This window comes from Lissotriton vulgaris, chromosome 5 (genome assembly GCF_964263255.1).
Source record: "Lissotriton vulgaris chromosome 5, aLisVul1.2, whole genome shotgun sequence".
NCBI classification, from domain to species: domain Eukaryota; kingdom Metazoa; phylum Chordata; class Amphibia; order Caudata; family Salamandridae; genus Lissotriton; species Lissotriton vulgaris.
This window is the reverse complement of record NC_141693.1, coordinates 1,847,502,801-1,847,527,330: the sequence shown is the minus strand read 5'-3', so window position 1 is coordinate 1,847,527,330 and position 24,530 is coordinate 1,847,502,801. Positions and strand designations below refer to the sequence as shown.

General features: G+C 46.1%; 1 protein-coding gene across 1 annotated transcript in view; it reads right to left on the bottom strand.

Annotated features, from left to right (window-relative positions):
- PSMB3 (proteasome 20S subunit beta 3) overlaps positions 1–24,530 on the bottom strand; it is an 81,935-nt gene that overhangs the window by 14,295 nt on the left and 43,110 nt on the right. Inside the window, exons 2-3 of the mRNA XM_086924323.1 lie at positions 18,242–18,426; positions 16,966–17,073 (exon numbers count right to left, since the gene is read on the bottom strand). Of these exons, the coding sequence (XP_086780449.1) occupies positions 16,966–17,073; positions 18,242–18,426 (293 nt within the window). The remainder of the gene's footprint in view (positions 1–16,965; positions 17,074–18,241; positions 18,427–24,530) is intronic.

Below are 24,530 nucleotides of genomic sequence, written 5' to 3'. Positions count from 1 at the left end.
ACCAGGCGGAGGTTGTTGCGACGTGCGCGGTTTTCAGCATCTTCGGCGCCTGTGAAGCTCCCCGGTACGAGTACGAAGTTGGACCACCTGAACCTTAAGTTGGGAGATGTCGTATTCGGCCATGGAGATGCGGGATTCAGCCTCTGTCAATCTTGCGGTGGTGTTGCAAGGTCATGTCTGAGGAGGGACACGTCTATCTTGATTTCCCCACTCTTCTCTTCTCCGGACGCCTGAGAGGCACGGATAGCCTGGAGGATGGTAGCCAGATCCTTGTCTTGCGGGGGGGGGGGGGGGGGGTTCAGGGGAGAGGTCCCCCCCGCCACTCCCCAGGATGTTCCGAAGTAGTAAACCGGTCCATTTTGGTCTGTGTGGAGGCCGGTGTAGGTTTGGGGCCCCTGTCCCTCCCCATGGCTGGGGGCCGGTCACAATGTCGCTATGGCTGCAGGAGACCAGGGGGAATGAAAGTTTGGTGTGGGGGAGGGGTTCCAGGGACTTGCAGATGCGTAGGAAGTCCGCAAGTAACTCAAGGACCTCGCCAGATGGGACTAATCCGGGCACATCATCCAATGCAAAGACACGCTCAAACGCCGGAGGCTCAGCGGATCCCAAGGGCACAGCCCCAGGCCCCCGTCCAGGCCTGGGTATCACCGGTGTCTGCCCAGGGTCCCTCAAGTGATCAGTCATCCGGAAGATTCCTACTAAACAAACGGCCTGAAGACGCAGAGCTCCCAAGCGCCACCCGATCTGGTAGCCGAAAATTCCCCCTGCCTAGGGCCGGGCCCACCGCTGATCAAACCTGCCCAGGCCGGCCCACACAGCAGCTGGGATCCGCCAACAGCCACCCGAGGGCACCGACAGGTGGGGGCAAAAACACGCCCAAAGGTCAAGCAGAAAGGTGGGGCCACCCTGTCAAAGGCTCGCCCACAAAGGAGCTGCGTCGCCACCCGGTAAGATGGTAGAGTATGCCCAGGCCGGACCGGACCCCACCAGCACCACCACCACCACCACCACCACCACCAGAGCTCACCGCGCGGGCTCACGCTGATGCGGATTCAGCAGTGCCAATACCGGCGGGGCGCGGCACAGCAGCCAGCTATATGCATGGGAGAGGGAAGGTCCCACTTGCCGCTGCCCGGTAATGCAGCTGATTTCCACCTCCAAGATGGAATGAGGGAGATCCAGCAAAGGACGCGACTAGGCAGCAGGAGGCCCGACCCAGTGCCGCCTCTGCTGAGGGAGTCTAAATTGCCAGCTTCACCACCTCAGGTCCTCCGATTTGGAGCCAGCCCCTGAGTCAAAGGCACAGGGCTCCCTCGGAAGCTCAGCGCATGGGGGAGAAGAGAGATGGGGGTGGCAGGCAGGAGGGAACCTCCCACACCCGCACTGCTGCCCGACTTGACAGCCAGACCTCCCATCCACCGCAAGGTCTGCCACAGGTCTCGCTGCTGGAGGCCCGCCCAGCCCTGCATCTGGCAGATCTCAGTCGCCGCCGCTGCAACCTCTGCCCCTCCCACGCCCGCCGACATACTGGCCGATCGGGTGGCGGGCCGCGGAATGTAGGAGGATCGTAGTGCAGGCCTCGTGTCACTCTTCCACCCCCCCCCCGCCCCAAGCGTCTCCGGCCGCCAGGCCCACCAGTGTCACCGCTCAGCAGGTAGGGTGCGACCGGCCGCTGCACTCAGGAGACCCCAGACGATCCGCACCGGCACCAGACCACAAAAGAGGAGCGCCGCCGTTCAGGGAACTGAATGCAGTCAGGCAAGATTGCCGATGGGCACCGATGTCCGTGGAATCCAAGGCGGATGACGGAGGGGCCCGGAGCACTTCTTAATTGCGACTGCCATCCCGATGCCTTTGGCCACGCCCCCGATGCTATTAGTTTTAGCGCTTATAATTTCTATTAATAATTTTTGTTGCGACGGTATTAATTTGAAATTTAACAATAGCTGGGTTATCGCAGCAAATTGATGCATTATTTGCACATTAGCAGTTTGAAAGGAAGGGGAACAGTATAATTATTTGTCAGAATATTTCTCCGTTATATCTACGGAAATAGTATGTAATGCACACCGTCACTTTAAAATGTATCAAATGCAATAATATTTTTTGATTAGCAATGCAAGGTGGCTAGATTTGGGCTTATTGATACGTTTTTAAAATTGTATTTATGGGACAGTATTATATATATTGTGATGATAAGATGTTTGTAATGTAAACGTGTTTTTCTTGAAGCCATAAGGTTGAGATTTCAATGATTGTAATTAATCAAGCAATAAAGATTATATAGGTTGTAACATTAGAAAAGAAAACCAGTTATTTACCTGTAACTTTGGTTCCCCAGTATTGGTAACTTTCATAGATTCCCATGCTTTGTATCATTCCCCGTCGTCGGGATGGGAGCCTCGGTAAATAGAAAATACCTTAGAAGTAAGCACAAAGTGAAAAAGTAGGCCTAGGCCTCATCTCATTTTGTAGCTTATCCACCTCTTTTTGTAAAAGAGACCGAATTCTTGCAGTAGCCAATCAGAGCAGCCTCACCCCATAGAACCTTCCTGAGAGAGCCTCAGATTTTCGTAGCCGTTGTGAACAGCAACATCATTGGATAATAAGGCTGAGCTTTCCCAGGGGGGGAGGGTGGGCGCATGGGAATCTATGAAAGTTACCAATACTGGGGAACCAAAGTTACAGGTAAGTAACTTGTTTTCTTGCCCCAGTATTGGAACTTTCATAGATTCCCATGCTTTGTATCAGAATAGCTAGCAGTAAAGAGAAAAGCATATTTTGTAATATGTGTACCTGTAAATGCCATACATAATCCTGATAAGAAAAACAGATACACATTTGCATCACAAAGCAGAACAATCACAAGTAATAGAAAATATGCAAACAGGAAGGGGGGATAGTAAGGAAAGCTCACCGACTTATTGGAAAAGGTTCCTCAAAACCGCCTGGCCCACTGCCGCATCCACTTTCACAGAAGAATCCAAGCAGTAGTAGCGAGTGAAGGTGTGGACACTGCTCCATGTCGCCGCTCTACATATGTCCTTGATCGGGACACCTGATAATAGTGCCACCGATTAAGCCATTGATCTCGTAGAATGAGCACGAACTGCTCGCTGAAGTGGTTTCCCCGCTTCTTGATGGCAAAAGTGTATTGCACTGGATATCCAGCGGGAAATGCAGGGTTTAGAAATTGGACACCCCTTTCGTGGAGCACTGAATGAAACAAAAAGCTGGGAAGATTTTCTGAACAGTCTTGTGCGCTCCAAGTATAACTTGAGACATCTGTGAATGTCCAAAGAGTGCAAAGCCCTCGCTGCTGGCGTGGAGGGCCGCGGAAAGAAGGATTTTAAGACCACTGGCTCATTCAGATGAAATTCTGAGGGTACCTTCGGAATAAATTTAGGGTTTGTTCCTAGGATGAGAACATCATTCTTGAATTGCAGAAAAGGTTCCTCAATTGTGAAAGCCTGGAGCTCACTAACTCTTCTAGCCGATGTCAGGGCCAAGAGACAAACTTCAGGTCAGCCCTATGAATAGGTTCAAATGGGGCCTTCATTAGATGAGACAGAACCAAATTAAGCCGCCAGGCTGGTGGTGGAGGCCGGACGGGTGGAAAAACCCTGAACAAACCTTTCAAGAATTGTTTAATGATCCTCGCAGACCAAAGGGAAGGACCTGAAGATGATAGTCTAAATCTAGAAATGGCCGCTAGATGTACCATTATAGAAGAAGGAGCGAATCCAGATTTTGCAAGAGAAAGGATGTAAGGCAAGAGTTGGTGCGGTGCAGAAGTATATGGATGTAGACCTTCTCTCCGACACCAAAGGCAGAATCTCTTCAGCTTAGCCCGATAAGTTTTATTCGTACTAGGCGCTTGGGCCTGGGCCAAAATGTCTTTACATTCTCCTGAAAGATTTAAATCCTGGAACTCTCTGAACTCACGAGCCACGCTGTCAATTGTAGTGACTTCAGGTCTGGATGCAGAACCTGTTCGTGAGCCATTGTTAACAGTGATGGAACAGGACGCAGGAGAATCGGTTGATCTTGGGAGAGGAGAAGAAGTTCTGTGTACCAAAACTGCCTGGGCCATGCTGGTGCGATCAGAATCATTCTGCACGGTTCCACCTTGAGCTTGCGGATCAATCTTGGGATCAGCGGAATAGGAGGAAAGGCGTAAACAAATGCGCCGTACCAGGCAATCAAAAGCGCATTCCCCAAGGATCCCAGATGGTGGAACCCTGCTTGCGTAGGACTGGCATTTGGCGTTCTGGAGAGTTGCAAACAGATCGATGGTTGGGGTCCCCCAACGTGCCATCAGTTAGTTCAAAATGGTCCGATCCAGTTCCCATTCGTGGCTGATAGTCTTTTGGTGACTCAAAGCGTCCGCTGTGACAATGAGTGTGCCCGCCAGATGTTCTGCGGAAAGGGTGATATTGTGTTGGATCACCCAATTCCAAAGCCTCTGTGCTTCCTTCGAAAGGGTGCAAGATCTCGTTCTGCCCTGCTTGTTTATATAGTGCATGGCTGGGGTGTTGTCTGTACGAACCAGCACTGAACGGATCCTTGGAAGGAAAGCCTGCAAGGCTAGACGAATGGCCATAAGTTCCAGTAGATTGATGTGGAACTTGACTTGGACTGAGCTCCAATGACCACTGACTTTCAGTTCCTGGAGGACCGCTCCCCATCCCTCCATGGAAGCATCTGTTGGAATGGCAAACCTACTGAAAGATTGTCTTTTAGCAACCACCAGCTGCCTGCCTTCCTCATTTCCGGAGTGATTACAATCCTGTCGTCGAAGGAGCCAGTCACCTTACGCCATAGTTTGTCCAACTGTTCCTGCAGTGGACGCATTCGCAGCCTGCAGTGTGGTACCAATGGTATGCAGGATGATATCGATCCGAGAAGCGATTTGTATTTGCGAACTGACAGAAACTTCCGTGTCCGTAGAAGGCGAGCTGAAAGAATCAGCTTGGTTTGGCGCTCTTCTGAAGGAAAATCCCGGCAGCACTCCGTGTCTAGGATCGCACCCAAAAACTTCGCTGTTTTGGAGGGGCGCAAAATCGATTTTTCCCTGTTGAGCCGAAGGCCTAGCTGCTCGAACAGTTGTCTGCAGCTCGTGACTGCCCTGGACGCCTCTTGGAACGAAGGAGCCTTTAGCAGCCAATCGCCTAGATATGGAAAGACTTCGAAAGACTGCTGTCTGAGAAAGGCTGCCACAGGAGCCAGTACCTTTGAAAAGATCCGCGGAGCGGACCGGAGACCAAAAGGCAGTACTTTGAATTGAAAATGGCTCTTGCCTACTGTAAAATCGAAGATATTGCCTGTGAGCTGGATGAATGGGTACATGGAAGTAAGCATCTTCCAAATCTAGGGTTTCCATGTAGTCCCCTGGATTGAGAAGGCGGAGGATGTCCTGAAGAGTGACCATCCTGAAGGACAACTTGATGAGATAAGTGTTGAGCTGTCGTAGATCTAAGATCGGACGCCACTTGTCCTTCGTCTTCCGAACCAGGAAGAACCTGGAATAGAACCCTTTCCCCTTTTGGGAGAGAGGTACAGGTTCTATTGCCCCCTTGGTGAAGAGTTGATGGGCCTCGAGATGAAGGAGTTTCAGATGTTTGGGTGTAAAGGCGTCTGGAGCGCTCGTTGGAGGAAGATCTTGGAACTCCAACGTGTGTCCTTTCTTGATGATGTTTAGGACCCACTGGTCTGTTATGACCATCCAGTTGTTGAGGCAATGGGCAATCCTGCCCCCCACTGGTGTTAGAGGGTACAGGAACAGTAGAAAGAGCCACCTGGCCGCTATTGTCTCTTGGTATTATCTCTCCTCTGCTGCCCTGGTCGTCCTCTCGGCGGCTGGCGAGAGAAAGAACCCCTCTGTGAATACTGGGGTTTGTATGTCTGGCCAGGTTGTAGGTTGGGAGTTGGAAGAGTAGCGGTGCTGATTGCCGCCTCTATAGGAGGAGAATCCTCTTCCTCTTGCTCTTGCTCCCTCAAAGGGCACTTCGCAGTATTGTAAAGTTCCTAAGGACTTGGCTGTATCGGTATCTTTCTTCATGCCCTGTAGGGCGTCATCCACGTGTTTGCCAAATAACATCTCCCCATTGTAAGGCAGATCCAGAATTTTATTTTGTACCTCCTGTCTAAACCACGTGGCTCGCAACCAACCCTGGCGTCTCAGAACTGCAGAGCCGGCTAGCGCTCGGAAGGCCGTAGTTGCTATATCCATAGCACAGTCGATTACCTCAGAAGAGGCTCGCTCCCCTTCCAGTAAGATCTTTTTGACCTCGTCCTTAGATGCATCCTGAAGCTCTTCCACAAACGGGGAGAGGACACACCACATCTGGCGATCGTATCTCCCCAGAATCGCCAAAGCATTAGCCGCCCTAACGAGGAGGCTGGCCATTGTGGAGAATCTTTTTCCAACATTGTCCAAACGCCTGCCCTCCTTATCTGGTGGCGTCGTTAGCGGCGTGGATGGGTTCTTCGATTTACTCTGTGCAGCCTGGGAAATAACAGAGTCCGGTTTTGGTTGACCTAGTAGACATGCCGGGCTACCCTCTGGCGCCTTATATTTTTTCTCCAGTCTGGGGAGCACAGGGAGGACCGTGGCCGGATTCTGCATAGCTTTTAGGCCTTCAGACCAAACATGTTCAATGATGGGGATTGAACGTACGGATTTCCGGAATGGTTCTTTGAAATCGTACAAAAAACATTCAGACTGAACTGTGGTAACTGGAAGACCAAGGGCCAGATGAAGGTAGCTCTTTACCGGTCGGAATCGGCCGAAAATTCCGATTTTCGGCCGTTTCCGACCGGTAAAGGGCTATGGAGATGTAGGGGCACAAAAAACAGACACAGTAATTTTACAGAATCGGTAATTTTACTGAATCGTTAAAATTACAGAATCGGTAAATTTACCGATTCTGTAAAGTTTACAGATTCAGTAAAATTACCGAATATGTATTTCTAGATGTAGGTAGCACTTCTAACAGTGCTACAGGGCCTTAAGAATTCGGTATTTACCATGCAATACAATTGCATGGTAAATTACGAATTCTTGTGTACATGCACATCTGTGCATGTACACCTGTGCCATGTGGCACACAGACATGCCCTAAGGACATGTCTGTGTGCCACATGGCGCAAAAGCCAGTTACAGGGGTGCAACAGGGTGTCAAAATGACACCCTGTCCCCCCCTTAGCAATTCGGTATTTTTACCGATTTGGTAAATACAGAATCGGTATTTGCTATTGAATCCTATGGGCTTCAAGGCCCATAGGATTCAATAGCAAATACCGATTCGGTAAAAAAAATACAGATTTTTTACCTACATCTCATTTACAGATTCATAAATACCGAATCGGTAAAATTCGGTATTTATGAATCGGTAAATGAGATTTACCTACATCTGGCCCCAAACCTCTTGGAAGCTCGTTCCATCAAGTTGTGAAAACCTCCGATATCTGCTGGAGGAGAGGTTGGGGTATCAGGCCCTGTGATGTCTGGATCTCGAAGGTCATCCTGATTCCAGTCTACATTCTGATCTTGGTCAGGGTCCACTTGCTGATCTACAACAGATGAGGCATTATCATCATCCGTATCATCCCGGATGGGCACCACCTCTTGTGGATGTTCTACAGGCTCTGGGTCACGCCCTCTTGAAGGCAAAGAGTGTTCTGCCACTGGTTGAGATAACTGAGGCGGAGGTGTAGGAGGGCGTACCTGTTGAACCTCCTGTGGAGTAGGAAATCGCCTCCGATAGTCCTGCAACATTAATTGTAGATCAGAGATGAGTGGATGGCATAGCCACCATCTCCTGCTGAGACCGACGTGGAGGTTCTGCAAAGGAACCTGCATAAGTGGCCTCTCCTGTTGGTCATAATAATCTTGTGGAACATAGTGTTGTTGCTCCATTTCACCTTCCTCAGAACTGACGTCTTGTAATGTGACTTGTAAATCAGAAGGGCTATAAGCCGGCCCGAAATCGCTATACGGCTCTTCTTCAGAGTCCTAATCCAGCAATAGGGTAGGAGGAAACCGTTGAACTTGCCGTGGAGATGTCATTTCCGGTGTTATTTGTCTTTTCCTGTGAGAAAAAGCAAGTTTTCCAGTCGACGACGCCGACGGAATAGTCGTCGACGGTTGAATCTTCAAAGACTGTTTCGTCGACTGAGGCGCCGACGAAGAAACAGAGCTCGTCGTCGAGGACTGAATCGTCGACGGGGAGAGATGGTCATTCTCGACGATGGCTGGATCGTCGACGGAACCGACGACGAACTCGTCGTCAGCAGCAAGGTCACAGGTGTTATCGACATGGTAGTCGTCGACGTTGTCCTAGTCGTCGACGCGACTCTCGTCGTCGTCGACGTGGAGAAAGTCATTTTCGTCGACGACGAATAGGCATCAGGCGTCTTAAACATAGTCGACGGCGCAGGTGCCGTCGTCGTAGCCATTGTCGACGAGGCCGATTTTAAAGACAAGTCTTTCTTGACAGAAATCGTCAACGTACCTGTGGTTTTCACCGTCGATGAACGCTGTTTCTTGTCTGAAACAATCTCCTGAGTCGCAGTAGAAGGCTTTTTCACCCCTCTATCCTTGTCAGAGGGTGGTGAAGTCACCGGGATGATCTTTTTAGCCTTTTTTGAAGGTTGCGACTCCTCAGGCTGTCCCTGCCTTTTCTTTTCACTGTGGTGAGGAGATTTTTGGGAAGCAGGCCTATCAGACCTATCAGAGGTCCCAGGCAAGGCCTTGACATGGGGCTCATCAGATGTAGAAGGGGGAGACCTACCCCTCTTCTTCGATTTTCTTGATGACACCATCGAAGAGGAGCCCTCACTGTCAGAAGACATAACTTCCTTGCGATCCTTCATTTTCTGCAGCCAAGTCAGGAGACGTCCCTCTCTGTCCCTCAAGGTCTTGGTGGAGAAGGTTCTGCAAATCTTGCAGTCCGTGGCATTATGATCCGGATATAAGCAGTATATGCAGTCTTCATGTTGGTCCTCAACAAACAACCTCTTTTTTGAGCAAGTAGCACAGGCTCTAAAAAGTCCTTTCTTCTCTTTGTCAGACATGACGAAAAAAATAGGCAAAAGTTGAAGAAAAATACTCAGAAGTGAAGAAAATTGAGCAGAGCTCAATGAGACTCCCTTGCACAACGTGCGGTAGAAAATCTGAGGCTCTCTCAGGAAGGTTCTATGGGGTGAGGCTGCTCTGATTGGCTACTGCAAGAATTCGGTCTCTTTTACAAAAAGAGGTGGATAAGCTACAAAATGAGATGAGGCCTAGGCCTACTTTTTCTCTTTGTGCTTACTACCAAGGTATTTTCTATTAACCGAGGCTCCCATCCCGACGACGGGGAATGATACAAAGCATGGGAATCTATGAAAGTTCCAATACTGGGGCAAACATGAGTTTGAAGGGTACAGTTATAACCCCCCATTGTTGATAATGTAATGTATGTGTTTTCACTTTATGGAAAAGGCGCGACAGTCGCAGTTAAGTGCGACATCGCGACGTCCGAATAACAGCGAAAATGGAAAATAGTAATGAAAGATTATTTTTAAAGAAACAAAAATATGAGTTTAACCATGCTTTGAAAGAAATATGTATATAGTAATGTGTAGGGCAATGTTCAGAATGGATTTTTTAAAACATTTTTGGATGTATTGGTTGTCATTGACTGTCTGCCTTGGTTTTCCATTTTTGCGACATGTCCATGGGGATCGTGACATCACGAATATAAAAACCAATGCTTATTAATCCACTGAAGAAAATACAAGCTAATAAAAATACCTCTAATAGCCATTTTAGATAGAAAATACAACTTAAAAACCTTAAAAAAAAATCAATAAAAAAAATAAGGTTTCATGGACATTATAGTTGGGAAATAGAATTTGAAAAACCTTAGAAATTGATAGAAAAATAAGAAAGGTTACAGGGCCTTTATAATGAGGATTTAGTTTTTAAAAACGTAGAAATTCAGTGGAAAAAAAGAAAAAAAAATTCAAATCAAAGGTTACAGAGAGGTTATAGTTAGGCTGACATTTAACTCGTACAAAAACAGAGAAATTCTGCAGTTATAGATAGCTGGGCTAACTATAACTTGAGCCTCCGCAAAGCACTGCTTATGACCTCACATATTATATCACTCATGACATAGACAGTGACCACTGATAAATGACATCATCCACAGAACCTCTGATGCACCCACTCACACCCCCATGCAGACCTACATAAACCCACTCCAACTTCCAAACTACCATTCTTGAAACCATGGACACACCCGTACCATTACTTACATACCCACTCACTGATTCATAGGTCTACACACACATCCACTCAGTCACCCATAATGCCACTCATAGACCAACTCGCTCACTAATACAGCCACCGATATATCCACTCACACACCCACTCGCTCACCTAGTCACTCACATAGCCATTTACTCACCTTTACGGATATACACACTTATTCATACAGATGCTAATACATACTCACTCACCTATACAGTCACTGATGCAAGCACAGAATAACCCATACAGCCATTATCACAATCCCTCACTGACACAGTCACTCATATACTCCAATACTCACCTAAACTGCCTTTCACATATCCAGTTACTCACCCATATACCACCGACACATTACTCACCAACACACCCAAACACACTTAGTTACCTATACAGCCCCTCACTTACACACTCACTAACCCATACAGCCACTGACACTCACCCACTCAATCATCCATGCAGGCAGTCACACACCCTCTCACCCAGCCACACAGCCACTCACATACCCACTCAGCAACCCATACAGCCACTTAGATAACATCTGACAGACATTCGTGAAACCTGGTCACTCACCCACATATTCACTGAGCCGCCAAATCACTCACCTATACGGTCAGACACACACCCACTGACTCATCAATACAGGCACTCCTACAGCCACTTTTTTTAAAAGACATGTTTTTTTTAGTTTTATATTACGCGAACTAAACCCGAAGATATAGGCTATCAGAGCGCTTTACACAGCACAAGTTTTGTTAAACAAGGACAAATTCATTTTTTTTATGGCACGGGGAGATGAAGTGATTTGCCCAGAATCAGAGGATGTTGAACTTCTTTGTTGAGACTCGTACTCGGTTCCCCAGCTTTGACATCGACCGCTGTAGCGGTAGGCTACATCCTCTCCCCACCCACCTGGTTATATATATATTATCAAACATTTTTAAAACTCTCAGTCACTGGATGATGTCATCAGCGATGTCATCAGATGTCAAGGACCATGTCATCAGTGATGCTATATGCGAGATTATAAGCAATGCATGGCGGGGGCACGAGTTTTAGCTAGCTCAGCTAACTAGAACTTCCGAAATGTTCTGGTTTTGTACAAGTGAAATGTCAGCCTAACTAGAATGTCACTGTAACCTTTGTTTTTTTCCACTGAATAGAATTAGATACATATAATCGACCCACACCCCAGAAAAGCTACCTACCCCAAATGCTAAAAATACCCTTGTTCCCCAAATACCCCTTCCCACTCTAAAATACCACTGCCACCAAAAAACCCTCACCCATCCTAAACCTTAAAAATAACCTTGCCGCCCAAGCACCTCTAACGCACCCTAAACCCTAAAAATACCCTTGCTACCCAGACACCCCTTGCTACCTTTATCCCTAAAAATACCCCTTTCACCCAAAAACCATCACCCACTATAAACCCTAAAAATGCCATTGCCACCTTAACAGCTAAATGTACTCATGCCACCAAAATACCCTTACCCACCCTAAAGCCTAAAAATACCCATGCCACCCAAATACCCCTACCCACCCTCAACCCGAATGCCCTTCCCACCCTCAACTCTAAAAATACCTTTGCCACCCAAATACCCTTACCTATCCTAAAAATAACCTTGCCACCCAAATATCCCTAACCACCCTAAAACTACCCTTGCCACCCAACTACCCCTATCCACCATAAATCCTAAAAATTCCCCTTGCTACTCAAATACCCTAACCCACCCCTAAACCCTAAAAATACCCTTGCTACCCAAATACACTCACCCACCCTAAAAATATCCTAACCTACCAATACCCTCACCCACCCCTAAACCCTAAACATGCTCATGCCCCTATGGAATAGCTTCAAACAGGTAGGTGATATTCCAATAATTTATTCACAAAGGCCATAGACAGTTTGGGGAAAACAGTCATCAATCTTCTTGCTGCCAGACGTATTTCATGTTGTCCATTCTTAATCAGGCATTTTGTACGTTGAACAGGAGAGGAAAGTGCAGCCTGGTATTTATTCTCAAAGACTGTCCCCGTGTGCGTGGCCACTCGCATAGCCTTATGTGTTGGTAGTTGCACAAATGTATTACTCCAGTGAGTCTGTCTTGTGCATACATTAATCAATGTTCAATAAAACCACAGTGGAGTGATGAAGTCTCGCCTCAACCTGGCTGCACACTCATGCCTCCATCACGGACTACCTCCCCTCAAACTGGTGACACCCAATGGAGTCTCCACAGGTAAGCTGCTGGAGCAACGCGGCTCTTCCGCAGGTGGGCTAGCCGTTCAAATCACAATTGCAAAAGGTTGCCCTGTGAAAGAGCCTCAAACAGGTAGGTGATATTCCAATCATTTATTCACGAAGGCTGTAGACATGTTTGGCAGAAACAGTCATCCATCTTCTTGCTGCCAGACGCGTTTTGTGGTGTCCGCCCTTAATCATTGGCATTTTGTACGTAGAACAAGACAGGAAAGTGCAACCTGGTAAGACTACCGATGAAGTTCTCATTCGTGGATTTGTTGTTTCGGACGACTGAGCAGATCCGCATTCAAATTCTGTACCCCTGGAATATGTTCTGCTAAGAGGTATATTTTTTGAGGAATGGCCCATTTCCATACGCTTTGCGCTAGGCGTGAAAGCTGCAGAGAGTGTCCCCCCCCCCCCCTGTTTTTATACATAGTACATTGCTGTCATATTGTCCATACGGACGATACAGCATTGTGTATGAGATGCATTTGGAGTGATTTTAATGCGAGAAAAATCGCCAGTAATTCGAAGTAATTGATGTGGAGCAGTTTGTTGATGGGTCCACATACCTGAATGGTATGGTTTAAGAGCTGCGCTCCCCAGCCGGCGAGTGATTTTGTCCATTGTTAGCACTATCTGTGATACCGGGTCTAGGAACGGCCACCCTTTGGAAAGGTTTTGTGTGTTCCACCACTTCAGAGAGCGAGTTGTGCAGCTGTTCACCAACACCAGATCTATAAGTTGACCTTGACCTTGGTTCACTGTTGTGCTAAACATTACTGTAAGGGATGAATTTTGAGTCTTGAATAAGGTACGATTAAAATGCAAGAGGCCTTCATCCCTATTAGTTGCATAAACACTCGAGCTGGTAGTGAATGTTGAGGTTGAAATTTTAATATGAGCGCTGGTTATCCTGGCTGGATTTGGGTATGCAAGGGCTTTTGAATTATCTATTGTGGCGCCTAGATACTGTTGGGTGTGGGACGGTTGAGGATATGACTTGGTGAGGTTTATTGTAAATCCTAAGTTGTGCAGCAGCTGATGGTTTGTGTGGGGTGCACACAATCGCTGCAAGACATTTTGTAAAGACTCCTGGTGCTGTAGTCACTCCGAATGGGAGCACATGGACTAATAGTGTTGACCGTCCACTACAAACCTTAGATATTTCCTGTGAGCAGGCTGAACAGGAATGTGGAAGTAGCCGTACTTGAGAACTAGAGTGGCAAGGAAATCGCCTTGTTGGAGCAGTGGGAGGACCTATTGGAGAGTGACCATGTGAAAGTGGTCGGATTGTATGTACAGGTTTAACAATCTGAGGTTTAATATTGGCCAGAGTGTACGGTCCTTTTTTGGGATGAGGAAGTAAAGGGAGTAAACACCTGTACCTTGATGGTGTTTGGGTACCGGTTCTATTGCGTGTTTTTGCAAGAGAGAATCTCTTGTTTTAGAAGTGTGAAATGTTCTGTGGACATTGGATGTGGTTTGGGAGGTTTGTGCGGAGGGGTAGAGGCGAGTTCTAGGCAGTAACCATACTGGATAATTTGTCTCACCCACCGGTCTGTGGTGATGGAATTCCAGACATGTAGGATTTGCGAAAGTCTTCCCCCGACCGGAGTGGAATATTCTGGGGGGAGTGGAGGGAAGTCACTGTTTTGTGGTAGGGGAGGTGAGGGTGTTATTACCGCAACCTCTTCCTTCATTTCCGCTGTAACCCCCTCTTAAATATCCTCTGTTAGAGGAAGTTGGTGTGGGGCTTTTTTAGGAAGAAGTGTTGTCTGTCCAAATGGTTTTGGAGGCACCCCTTTAAAAGGAGCGACAAAAGGTACCTTTAGTCGTTGGTGACTGTAAGGCCCCCATGGACTTAGCTGTGTCAGTGTCTTTTTTCATCTTCTCTAAAGATATGTCTACAGTAGGTCCAAACAAGTGTATTTGATCAAAAGGCTGACTAAGAATGAGACTGCACCGCCTGCTTAAAACCAGATATGGCCATGCGTGCCTGCGCAGTAAAATGCTTGTATTAACAGCACAAGATGCTGTGTCCGCTGCATCAAGAGCACATTTGATAGAGGTGTTTGTAATTAGCTTTCCCTCTTGTATGATGAGGTCATTACCTTTAGCCCTGTATTCTTCTGGAAAATGTTGCACAAGTGTCTCAAGCTCTTCAGAATGCGCTCTATCATACCTGGCCAACGAAGTTTGGGCATTGGCAATGCGACAGTAATTTGCTGCCCGAAACGCAACCTGTTAACCAGATGCGTCCAATAATTTAGATTCTTTATCCTGAGGAGGGGCATCACCTGTTTGGGAATTTGCCAATTTATGGGCATTTGACACTACTAGAGAATCTAGAGGTAGCTGCCCTTTGATATTAAGCTGGATCATTTGGACCTGGTTTATATATTTTTTATCAACCCTGGGGTTGAGAACTCTAGCCCCGACAGGGTCTTTAAACACATCAGGGATATGTTTAATCATACCTTTTAACATAGGTTAAGTATTTGTTGACTTTTGTGATTGTGTAAAAGTCTCAAATAAAAAAATCTTCCTCCAAAGGGTCAGAGTGTAATTCTACCCCATGATATTTGGCTGCTCTATTCATAAGTTGCACAAAACCTATGTGGTCATCTGGAGGGGATGGTGTAGATGGATATGCGTCTGGCTCAGGTATATCGGGGCTATTATTATTATCGTCCCACGGGTCAGGCGGTGGGATACTGTCGTCGTCATCATCATCATCCCCCCCTTGTGGGTCTCCATCCCCAAAGTCATCTTCATCATTTTGTGGTGCAGAGGAAGCAGTGGAGAGTGTTCTGGAAAAAGTGGTTTAGTTGGTAGATTTGGAGGGGCAGAATAGGGTCTGAAAGGTGAAGTTGCTATGTCTTTCTACTTTAAGGGTATCTAAGGTGCCTCGGAGGTGTCCAATTTCCGATGTTTAGGTGGTATTGTGATGACATGATCGGTAACAGGGTCAATGTGTAGAGTTTTTTTGTTTCGGATCTGGTTGAAACAGTTCCTTGGAGCGATTGTCTTTTTTTGGCACCGACGACTTGGGTTCCGAGTGGTGCTTTGGTTTACACTCTGTAGCTTTAGGAGGGGTCTTTGTCTCCTTATGCTTTGGTGGAGTTTGAGTCAGAAATCTTTTCGGCTCCGAAGATTTATTGACTTTTTTCAGTTCCATGGGCTTGTGCTCGGTGTGTTTTGAAGCAAAAGTGCTCTGCGTCAAAGCAGTCTTAGGTGTTGATAGAACAGGGTGTGACACTGTCTCTGGTTTCGTCTTTGGTTTCGGTGCCGGAGATGGTTTTTCAGTACCGCTATGTGGCTGGCTCGATCCTAAGCTGCCGGACTTCGGAGCCGGGCCGAGGGCGGGCATCCGAAGTATTATCACGAAGGTGTCAACGGAGTCTTATATTTAGATGGGGCAGGAGTCTGGATCTCGGTACTCACGATCCGTTGACCTGGAGTGACCGTCTGATCCTCAGCACCAGATTAGTCGGCCTCTGCGACGCCGATGTCTTCATCCTCCTGGAACATCGGGGCCTGCATCGAAGATGTCATCCGGCGCGGAGGTAGTTGATCGAGACATTACGTGACATCAAGCCCAGCGATCACGTATAGTTTTCTTTGATCTGAAGAAGTGCAGGCCTTGCAGTCTTTGTCCTTGTGTTCTGGAGAAAGGCAAAGGATAGGGATCTTGTGGAGATCAGTGTGTGGGAATTTGGCACCACACTGGGCATTTTATAAAGTTCTTTCCATTGACTACAGGGCTTGATGGCGCAGATAGGCCCAACGGCCCACGTCGATGACCAGAATCGAAGTTCTTGATGAATTTTTGGGCTGCATGTCGAAGGGGAACGCGATCTAAACAATACCGTCGAGCGGTGAGGAATTGCGCGTCGAAGGGGAAATAAAGTACGGCACCGACACGGAGTGCAGCAATTTACATCCAAACCCGATGGTGGAAAAAAACAATCCGAGGATGGAGTGGATGCCCATGCGCACTATCGTCCTAAGGAGGAGTAACCCATCTCGTGACTACAAAGAACTTCGTCCAATACAATAACAAAGTGCAAACATCCGAGCCCAACACCAGATGGCCATCTATGCAAAAGTACATATTCTGCAGATCATATGCCTCGAACAGGCTGTTTCCAATGCATGAGCCCTTATAAGATACTAATTAAATGTTGTACTGGAATACTAAAGAGGAGGGATCCAGACGTTCCCAAAGATGGAAGAGCGAAGTCTCATGCCTACAAAGCAGTCAAACCAATATAAATCTTAGCTTTGACTAGAAATGGAAACCCAAGCTGGAAGAAAAAAAATAGAAAATTCTGTAGCAAGACATTGCAAAGCCCATTTGTAGTAGAGTGAAAAAAAACTCAGATGCTGAGAAATCCTCTTCTACAGTCAAACTTACCGCTTCTCATACAGAAGGTTGGAAACCAGGCTCATGAATGTCTTGGGCTTGATCTGACGGCCTTCCTTTAGTTCGTAGAGATTTAGCCGGAATTTCAAACGCTGGGACCTATGAATAGAGACAAACTCAGTCTATTACATTTTTCATCAAATATCAGTAGAATAACTGATCCAGAGACCACACTGCAGAGGTAAATAGAATTGAAATTTTTCTTCCTGCCTTTTCCCTCAACATTAATCTTCATCCTGAACCACTCCAGTGACACCGGTCGTACTATTTTCAACGCTGTGCTGTATAGAAGAGCCCTAGACACCTTCCTTCTCTTGTTGTGGTGCATTATGCCATCAGCTGTGTTAAACACCCTTCTGTAGTGCAGAACCATAAGGAAAACTATGGTCAAACCCCTGCAGTTAGAGAGTACATTTCCCAATTTTCATGATCAAACCACTGATGTGGCACAGGATCCCAATGACGCTGCAAATTCCACAGTTATGTAAATGAACTCAGACAGTTTGCCAATACCACAGCTGTAGTACTGAATCCATGGGATCTGTGCTATTAGGCTTATAAAACTATTGATGCACTGGGCCTCACAGACACAACGTCGATCCCATGTTATGCTACATTAACCAAGCAAATGCTCAAGTCCAACCCTCTTCTGTGACATAAGATTACCAATAGTCAAAACATGCTAACCCATGAAATGACCAATGTAAATTATTGTGCTCTTGAAGAGGGTCGCCGAAAATCCTGCTACGGTACAGGATTTCTACTGTTTATTTGTTTCCAAAATCATGTTATAAGTAGAGGAAGTCACTGAGTCTGTTCTATCCGCACCCAAGTGTTAATTTGTTAGGCAAGGATTACAGATTATTGTACTGTTGATCCTCAAAAGGGAAGGCATTTCACCAGCAATTTGTAAAGCCACTATACCACCAGTTCTCACTATTGTTATGAGCACATTTTCAAACGATACTCTCCATTCAGTACACCATGCCAACGTTTTCTTCAAATTAAGTGCTTAGAACTAGTTGCCGAATTTACTGACACAGAAAATTACGAAATATGGTGAAACAGACTTAAAAACAATGCTCCCAATGGTACTCACACAACAGGTACCCACTTAATCATACTTCTTGTCTCATACATTTCAGAAACACTAGTGCACTGTTTTCTCCATATGAAATGCACACATTTTCCACAATTTGAAGAGATGCAGCAAATGTCACTGAGCACCTTTCTCAATGGAATATAAATCCTTAGAGGCTAAACTTACACTGTCAAGACGTCAGTTGCCAATCCTGCTAGTCCGATATATAGGCGCTCTCCCATTGGAAAGATCTTCTGAAAATCGGTGGTCACCATCTGGGCCTGGACTCCAAACCGTCTGTCGGCTGCGATGGCAACACAGTTCTTTCCTCTCATGGCCATGACGGCCCCTCCATTATATGACATAATAGACTACAAAGAGAACAAATAGAGATTGAATTTCAGTGCAAAATCACCTACTCCTATTAAAAAGTCAAAAGGGAAAAATATTGTTTTTTGCATTGCACCCAAAGGTCACTTGACTGCACAGCATTCAGCTCTACTAAGTAGGTCAAATGCAGTTGCTACAATACAATATCACACCTAGAGGTTTAAAGGCCCAAGTTAAGAAGATAAGCATTCATTTTTACGTTGAGCTGAAACAGAGCATGTGACGTCTCTTCGAGACAGGTTATATATACTTTGTGGGCTTACAACCAGCCCATTGCATTCACTTCTTTCTTTCAGTGTCCTTTAAAAATCCTGTCTTCGAATGGGTTAATTTTTCCAATTTATCTATCCTTTTTAGGGCGAGCTTTTCGAAAAGCGCACGAAGCGCGTTCTCGCTGCGAGAACTATAGTCGTCGGCTCAGCCGACACCGAGTTGAGACAAGAGATGGCCACGCGCAGCATTGAGAAGCATGGCAGAGTCGGATTACGGCGCGCGCCTTGGGATTTGGTCGCGCATGTGAGCTTGTACCGTAGACAGCTTACGACGCGAGCCTGGTAAGTTTCGGTTTCGCTACTGAGTCCAGAGCCATGTGTGTGGCGCACGGAGACAGACTGCCTAATTCCCACGCACTGCCCTCAACGAACACTTTTTTTTCTCCGATTGCCTAACTTAGCAGCCTCAGCAGAGAGGTTTTACTCGGTAGAAGAAGACTCCCAGTCACAATCACTACCCAAAGGAGAGAGCTCCGATGAGTCAACCGGGGGAGACACAGGTAGCAGCTCTCCGGTCCAGAAATTCACTCAAAAAAAACGTTTAGCCAAAAGAAAACCTTTTTCAGCAAGTAGTACCACAGACCCTACCAAGAAGCTAGCCTGGGATTATTCTACTACCACATTTTCTTTTGTAGAGCAGGATAGCCCAGCCACAATGATTGGAGAGCAGGGATCTTCGCAGTCTACACAACCCCCAGTTACTTTGGATTTATTATTTAATACTCTGAAATTGATGCAATCCGAGGCTAGAGGGGAAAGTAGGAGAGCTAGACATGAGTCAAGAAAGGTCCAGAACAAACTGAGGAAAATAAGTCAAAGACAGGACGAGATGGCTGAAAGGGTGGCCCACGTGGAGGAAAGAGCTGGGAAACTGGAGGATGATTTGCGAGAGATGAAATCATATAAGGAAGAGCATCAGAAGGTGGCTGAAGATGTAAACTGGAAACTGGAGGATTTTGAGAATAGACAGCGTCGAAATAACATCAGACTGCTAGGAGTAGAAGAAGGACTGGAAGGGGGGGGACATTAAAATGTTTGTTGTAAATCTGCTAAAAGGTGCTTTCCCAGAACTAACAATATGGCAATGGGAATATGAAATTCAAAGAGCCCATCGCTTTCCGTTTTTCAAAAGAGGGCAGGAAGGAGCCCAAGGGGGGAAACCAAGGGCAATTTTGATTTTTGTTGGGAATTTTCTTTTAAGACAGCTGATCCTGGATAAGGCCAAACCGGAGTCAAGAAAGACATTTAACAATGTTTCGTTCTTTGCAAGGCCCGATTTTTGCCATGCTACAGTAGAGCGTAGATGGAGATTGAGGCAGTTGATACCGATTATACAGTCCCTGGGCTCAGAAGCTTACCTATTGTATCCTGCTAAATTGAAAATAGTAACCAAAAGTCAGGTTAAGTTTTTCTTTTCTGAAATCAAAGCAAAGGCCTTCATGATTGAAGTTTTGGGGTACAAGGAGGGATAACTAGAATAATGAAGCTGGATATTTGACATAGAGGTGGTATGAAGGTGGGGAGGAGTGGCGACTGCTGACTCCCTGGCGATCACACATAGGTCATGCGTGACCTATTTGCCTGTGGGGGAGGGGTAGCTCGGGGTGGGGAAGGGTGGGAACACAAGGAGGGGGGAAAAAATGGCACGCATCATGCGTAGTAGCATACATACAGAGGTCTTGCAAAAAATTGGTACTGCTTTTAAGTATAAGGTGGAACAAGGAAATAAAGAAAGAAAAAGGAAACTGGGAGAGTAAGATGGTTCTAATTTTTGATATTTTTTAATGGCTTACCGAATTATTTCAATGAATGTGTGCGGTCTTAATGACCTCCAGAAGAGATTACGGGTCTCTGCTTTTTGTAAAGCATTAAATCCAGATTTGATCTGTCTCCAGGAGACCCACGTTGAGGGAGGTAAAGGTTTTTTGTTAGGGCAGTTGGGGTTTGAAGTATTAGCGTATACACAGGGGGTGGCAATTATGGGAAGGGGGAGAGAGTGTACGGTGATTAGGAATAAGGTAGACATGTGGGGAAGATGGGCCATTGTGGAAGTAGTGTTCAGAGGAGCTAGATTTACTTTGGTATCAGTCTATGGCTCAACGTGTGATGAACCGGACATATTTGAATTTCTGGATCAGGAATTGACAACCTGGGTGGAACCTATCGTTTGTTGTGGGGATTTTAATATTAATCGCCCTGCTAGCGTAGAACTTCAAAGGGACCACGGTTATACTGGGCGCAAGAAGAGGGTACATAAGGCAATAGTAGATTTGGCTGCACATAATGCATGATCAGATGTATGGGCAAATTTAAATCCAATGAGTGATGGGGATACTTTTTTTTCAGCACCCCACAGAATTACTGTTAGATTAGACTATTTCCTAATTTCTAATGTTTTGCTATCCAATGTATGTATTAGAAAGCTACCACGTCTGATGTCAGATCATAACCCATTGTTACTGACATTGAACCTCAATGGTATTACCAGAAAAGCTTATAAATGGACATTTGAAAGGGCGTTGCTAAAAGAGGAGTTATTGTAGACATATGGAGAAGTGGATAACCGAATTCTGGTTTAATAACAAGGGTAGCTCAAGCAGTGGTAACATCTGGGATGCCTTTAAAGCAGGGATAAGAGGTGAGACAATTAGTTTTACAACATTTAGACAGAAGAGTGAAAGAGGGAAGACAGAACAGCAATTGAATTCACTTCTGGCTGCAGAGGCAGAACTTAGCAGACTTATTATATCTGGGAGCTCACTGGATCAAAAAATATTAGAAATAATGGTCTTAAAGAGCGATATTGCTGAAATTGTTACGAATAAAACGGCTGTAAATTATTTCGCAAAAAAGGAACAGGTGTTTGAATATAGTGAGAAGGTGGGTCATATTCTTGCTGTTAGAACTAGGCAGAAAACCAACGCTGGGGATATTAAAAACATGGTAGATAATTTAGGGAATGTGATATTAGACTCTAATGGTATAAGGAATGAATTCTGGAAATACTATACGAACTTATATGATGTTGACAACAGGATGGGTATTGATGAAATAAGTGATGAAATAAGAGACTATGTGGGAAATATCCAGCTTGATATGTTGGAAATGGAAGATCAGATTAAGCTGGATTCGGATATAACGTTAGAGGAAGTAACATTAGCATTATTAGAACTCCCATCCTCTAAAGCCGCAGGACCAGATCTCATTCCAATTGAATTCTACAAAACATTTTTCTCTTCTATAAGAGCGGAGTTACTAGATACTCTTTTACAAGCACAGCGGGAAGTGTCAGTCCCAGATTCTTGGGGGGGCACTGAGATTATTGTCATTTAAAAAAAGGGTAAGCCACCCACAGCCCCAGGGTCGTATAGACCAATCGCCCTTATAAATGCGGACGTGAAATTATATTCCAAAATTCTGGCAACAAGGCTGTCCACCGTTATAGAAAAATTAGTTACATTAGATCAACACGGATTTATCCCAGGGAAAGGTACCACTACACATGTTAGAACAGTGATCACTTGTTTTGATGCCATGGAGGTTGCTGGTGGTCCTTTGGCAGCCTTATTCCTAGACGCCGAGAAGGCTTTTGATAGGGTCGCATGGATATACTTGTGGGAAATAATGAAAGTATATGGTTTTGGCAATAAATTTATAAGGGCAATTCAGGTTTTATATAAGGCACCTACAGCCAGAATTAAAATAAACCGAGATTTAACTGCACCTGTACAAATTAAAAGAGGCACTAGGCAAGGTTGTCCTAGCTCTCCCCTCCTTTTTAGGGCTCGGACTCCTCCCCACTGAAAGTGGGAGGAGTTTCGAGAACTAATGTTAAAGAAGAAAAAAAAGAAGTATCTCCTAGGGCTTTGGCCGAGACAAATTCCACACATTCCTTTGCGTGTTCTGTCATCTGGCCAGTGATTCGTGTTCGTTGTGTTGTCGTTTTAATAGGCTTGAAGTGATAGGGTAAATGTAGTTTTGTTCCGCCATTTTGGGCATATTTCGTTCGTGCTCGCGCAAAGAAGTACATTAATTATAATTAGGAGCTGTCAGGGTGCCTCCGTAAGTGAATCCAGATGGCCGGGCGCGTTCACCATTCAGCAGCGCTCAGCGCGCAGCTGCTCCAGTCCCGGGCTGCCGCTAATTATCCTCGTAGTCAGGGAACTCCTCGTATTTCGATAACTCGACAAGCTCACAGGGTCCCAGCGTCCGTGGCAGGGAAAAAGCAGAGGGTTTGTAACAGCGCCAATGAAGAAAAGAAAACGCCAATGTTCAGTGTTGTACTGCGAGCGGCCATCCGAAATAATTGTTCACTTTCTTGTACCGTGCAAAGAGTAGCTGATTCACCCCTCGTTGTAGCATAGTTTGGTGGAGCTTTTCTGTACCCTGTGTTCGGCTGAAGAGAGGTGCGAATAGGGAGCGATTACGAAGCTGTTTTCCTTGCCATTAGTGGAGAAGGCGAGGCAGAGAGGGCCTCACAGTGATCATGGAAAGGGCGCCCTGCAGCAGCCGCCAGGGAATGGGCATTCACGCTTGGGGGGAAGAGATAGGAGCAGCCTTGTTCAGTCACACTGTCCTGATAAGCGGGTTTGCTGACAGGAGGCCTGATTAAACTGCCAAACTTGCTTCAAAGAGTCAGATCACAGTATGAAGGGGCCGAAAAAATGTCGAATGAGTGTGCCTCGGGAAAAATGAGAGGCCAGCGGGTGTAGTTGAAATGTCCAGCCTGCACACACCCAGCCCACCTTTACCACACTGCAGCATCCGCGGCGCAAACCTTTCTTTTTAGTGGTCGCTGGTTGTTACTAGGTGCGAGGTATCTTACACAAGTTGCCAGTGGTAAGCCATGTTTTTGTTTTCTTGAAAATGGCTATTTTGCATGCGTTTCTCGGTTATTCTGGTTTGGTACCGACTGGTAACTTTTGTAGAGTTAAAGGATGATGTCTGTTGTCGGCTGCTAAAGGGGAGGCGTGTGGGTGTTTTAACACATGTGCCTAGTTGCCCTCAGTTAATGCAGCCGTGTAGCCATTTGCTGCTGCCCAGGCGTGGTATTGATGCAGACAGCAATGAATCAGCTAAACATATTAAGGAGTTGCAGACCTACATAGATGTCTGGCGACCTTCCCCGACTAAGCCCCTGACCCTTGTTTGATTATATTTGAAATCGCTTCGAGAGAAGGAACACACACAGTAGGGGAATTGAAACATGTACACGACATGATGACGTTTCAGCAGATTTACATTCTTGCCATGTTGTAGTGTTATTACAAATATCGTAATGTTCGCTTTGCATGTGATGGGAAAAATACCCTTTATTTGTAAGCCCTAGAAAGCTATGGTAAACGAGTCCTCTGGTACAAGTAAAAGTGCAGTTTGAGAGCAGTTTGAGAGTGCAGTTTGAGTGCAGTTTGAGAGTGCAGAGTGCAGTTTGAGAGTGCAGATTGCAGATTGAGAGTGCAGATTGCAGATTGAGAGTTGAGAGTGCACGTTGAGAGTGCACATTGAGAGTTGAGAGTGCAGTTTGAGAGTTGAGAGTGCAGTTTGAGAGTTGAGAGTGCAGTTACAGAGTGCAGCATGAGAGTTCAGAGTGCAGTTTGAGAGTTCAGAGTGCAGTTTGAGAGTTCAGAGTGCAGTTTGAGAGTTCAGAGTGCAGGTTGAGAGTGCAGGTTGAGAGTGCAGTTTGAGAGTGCAGTTTGAGAGTGCAGTTTGAGAGTGCAGTTTGAGAGTGCAGTTTGAGAGTGCAGTTTGAGAGTGCAGTTTGAGAGTGGAGATTGAGAGTTGAGAGTTGAGAGTGCAGTTTGAGAGTGCAGTTT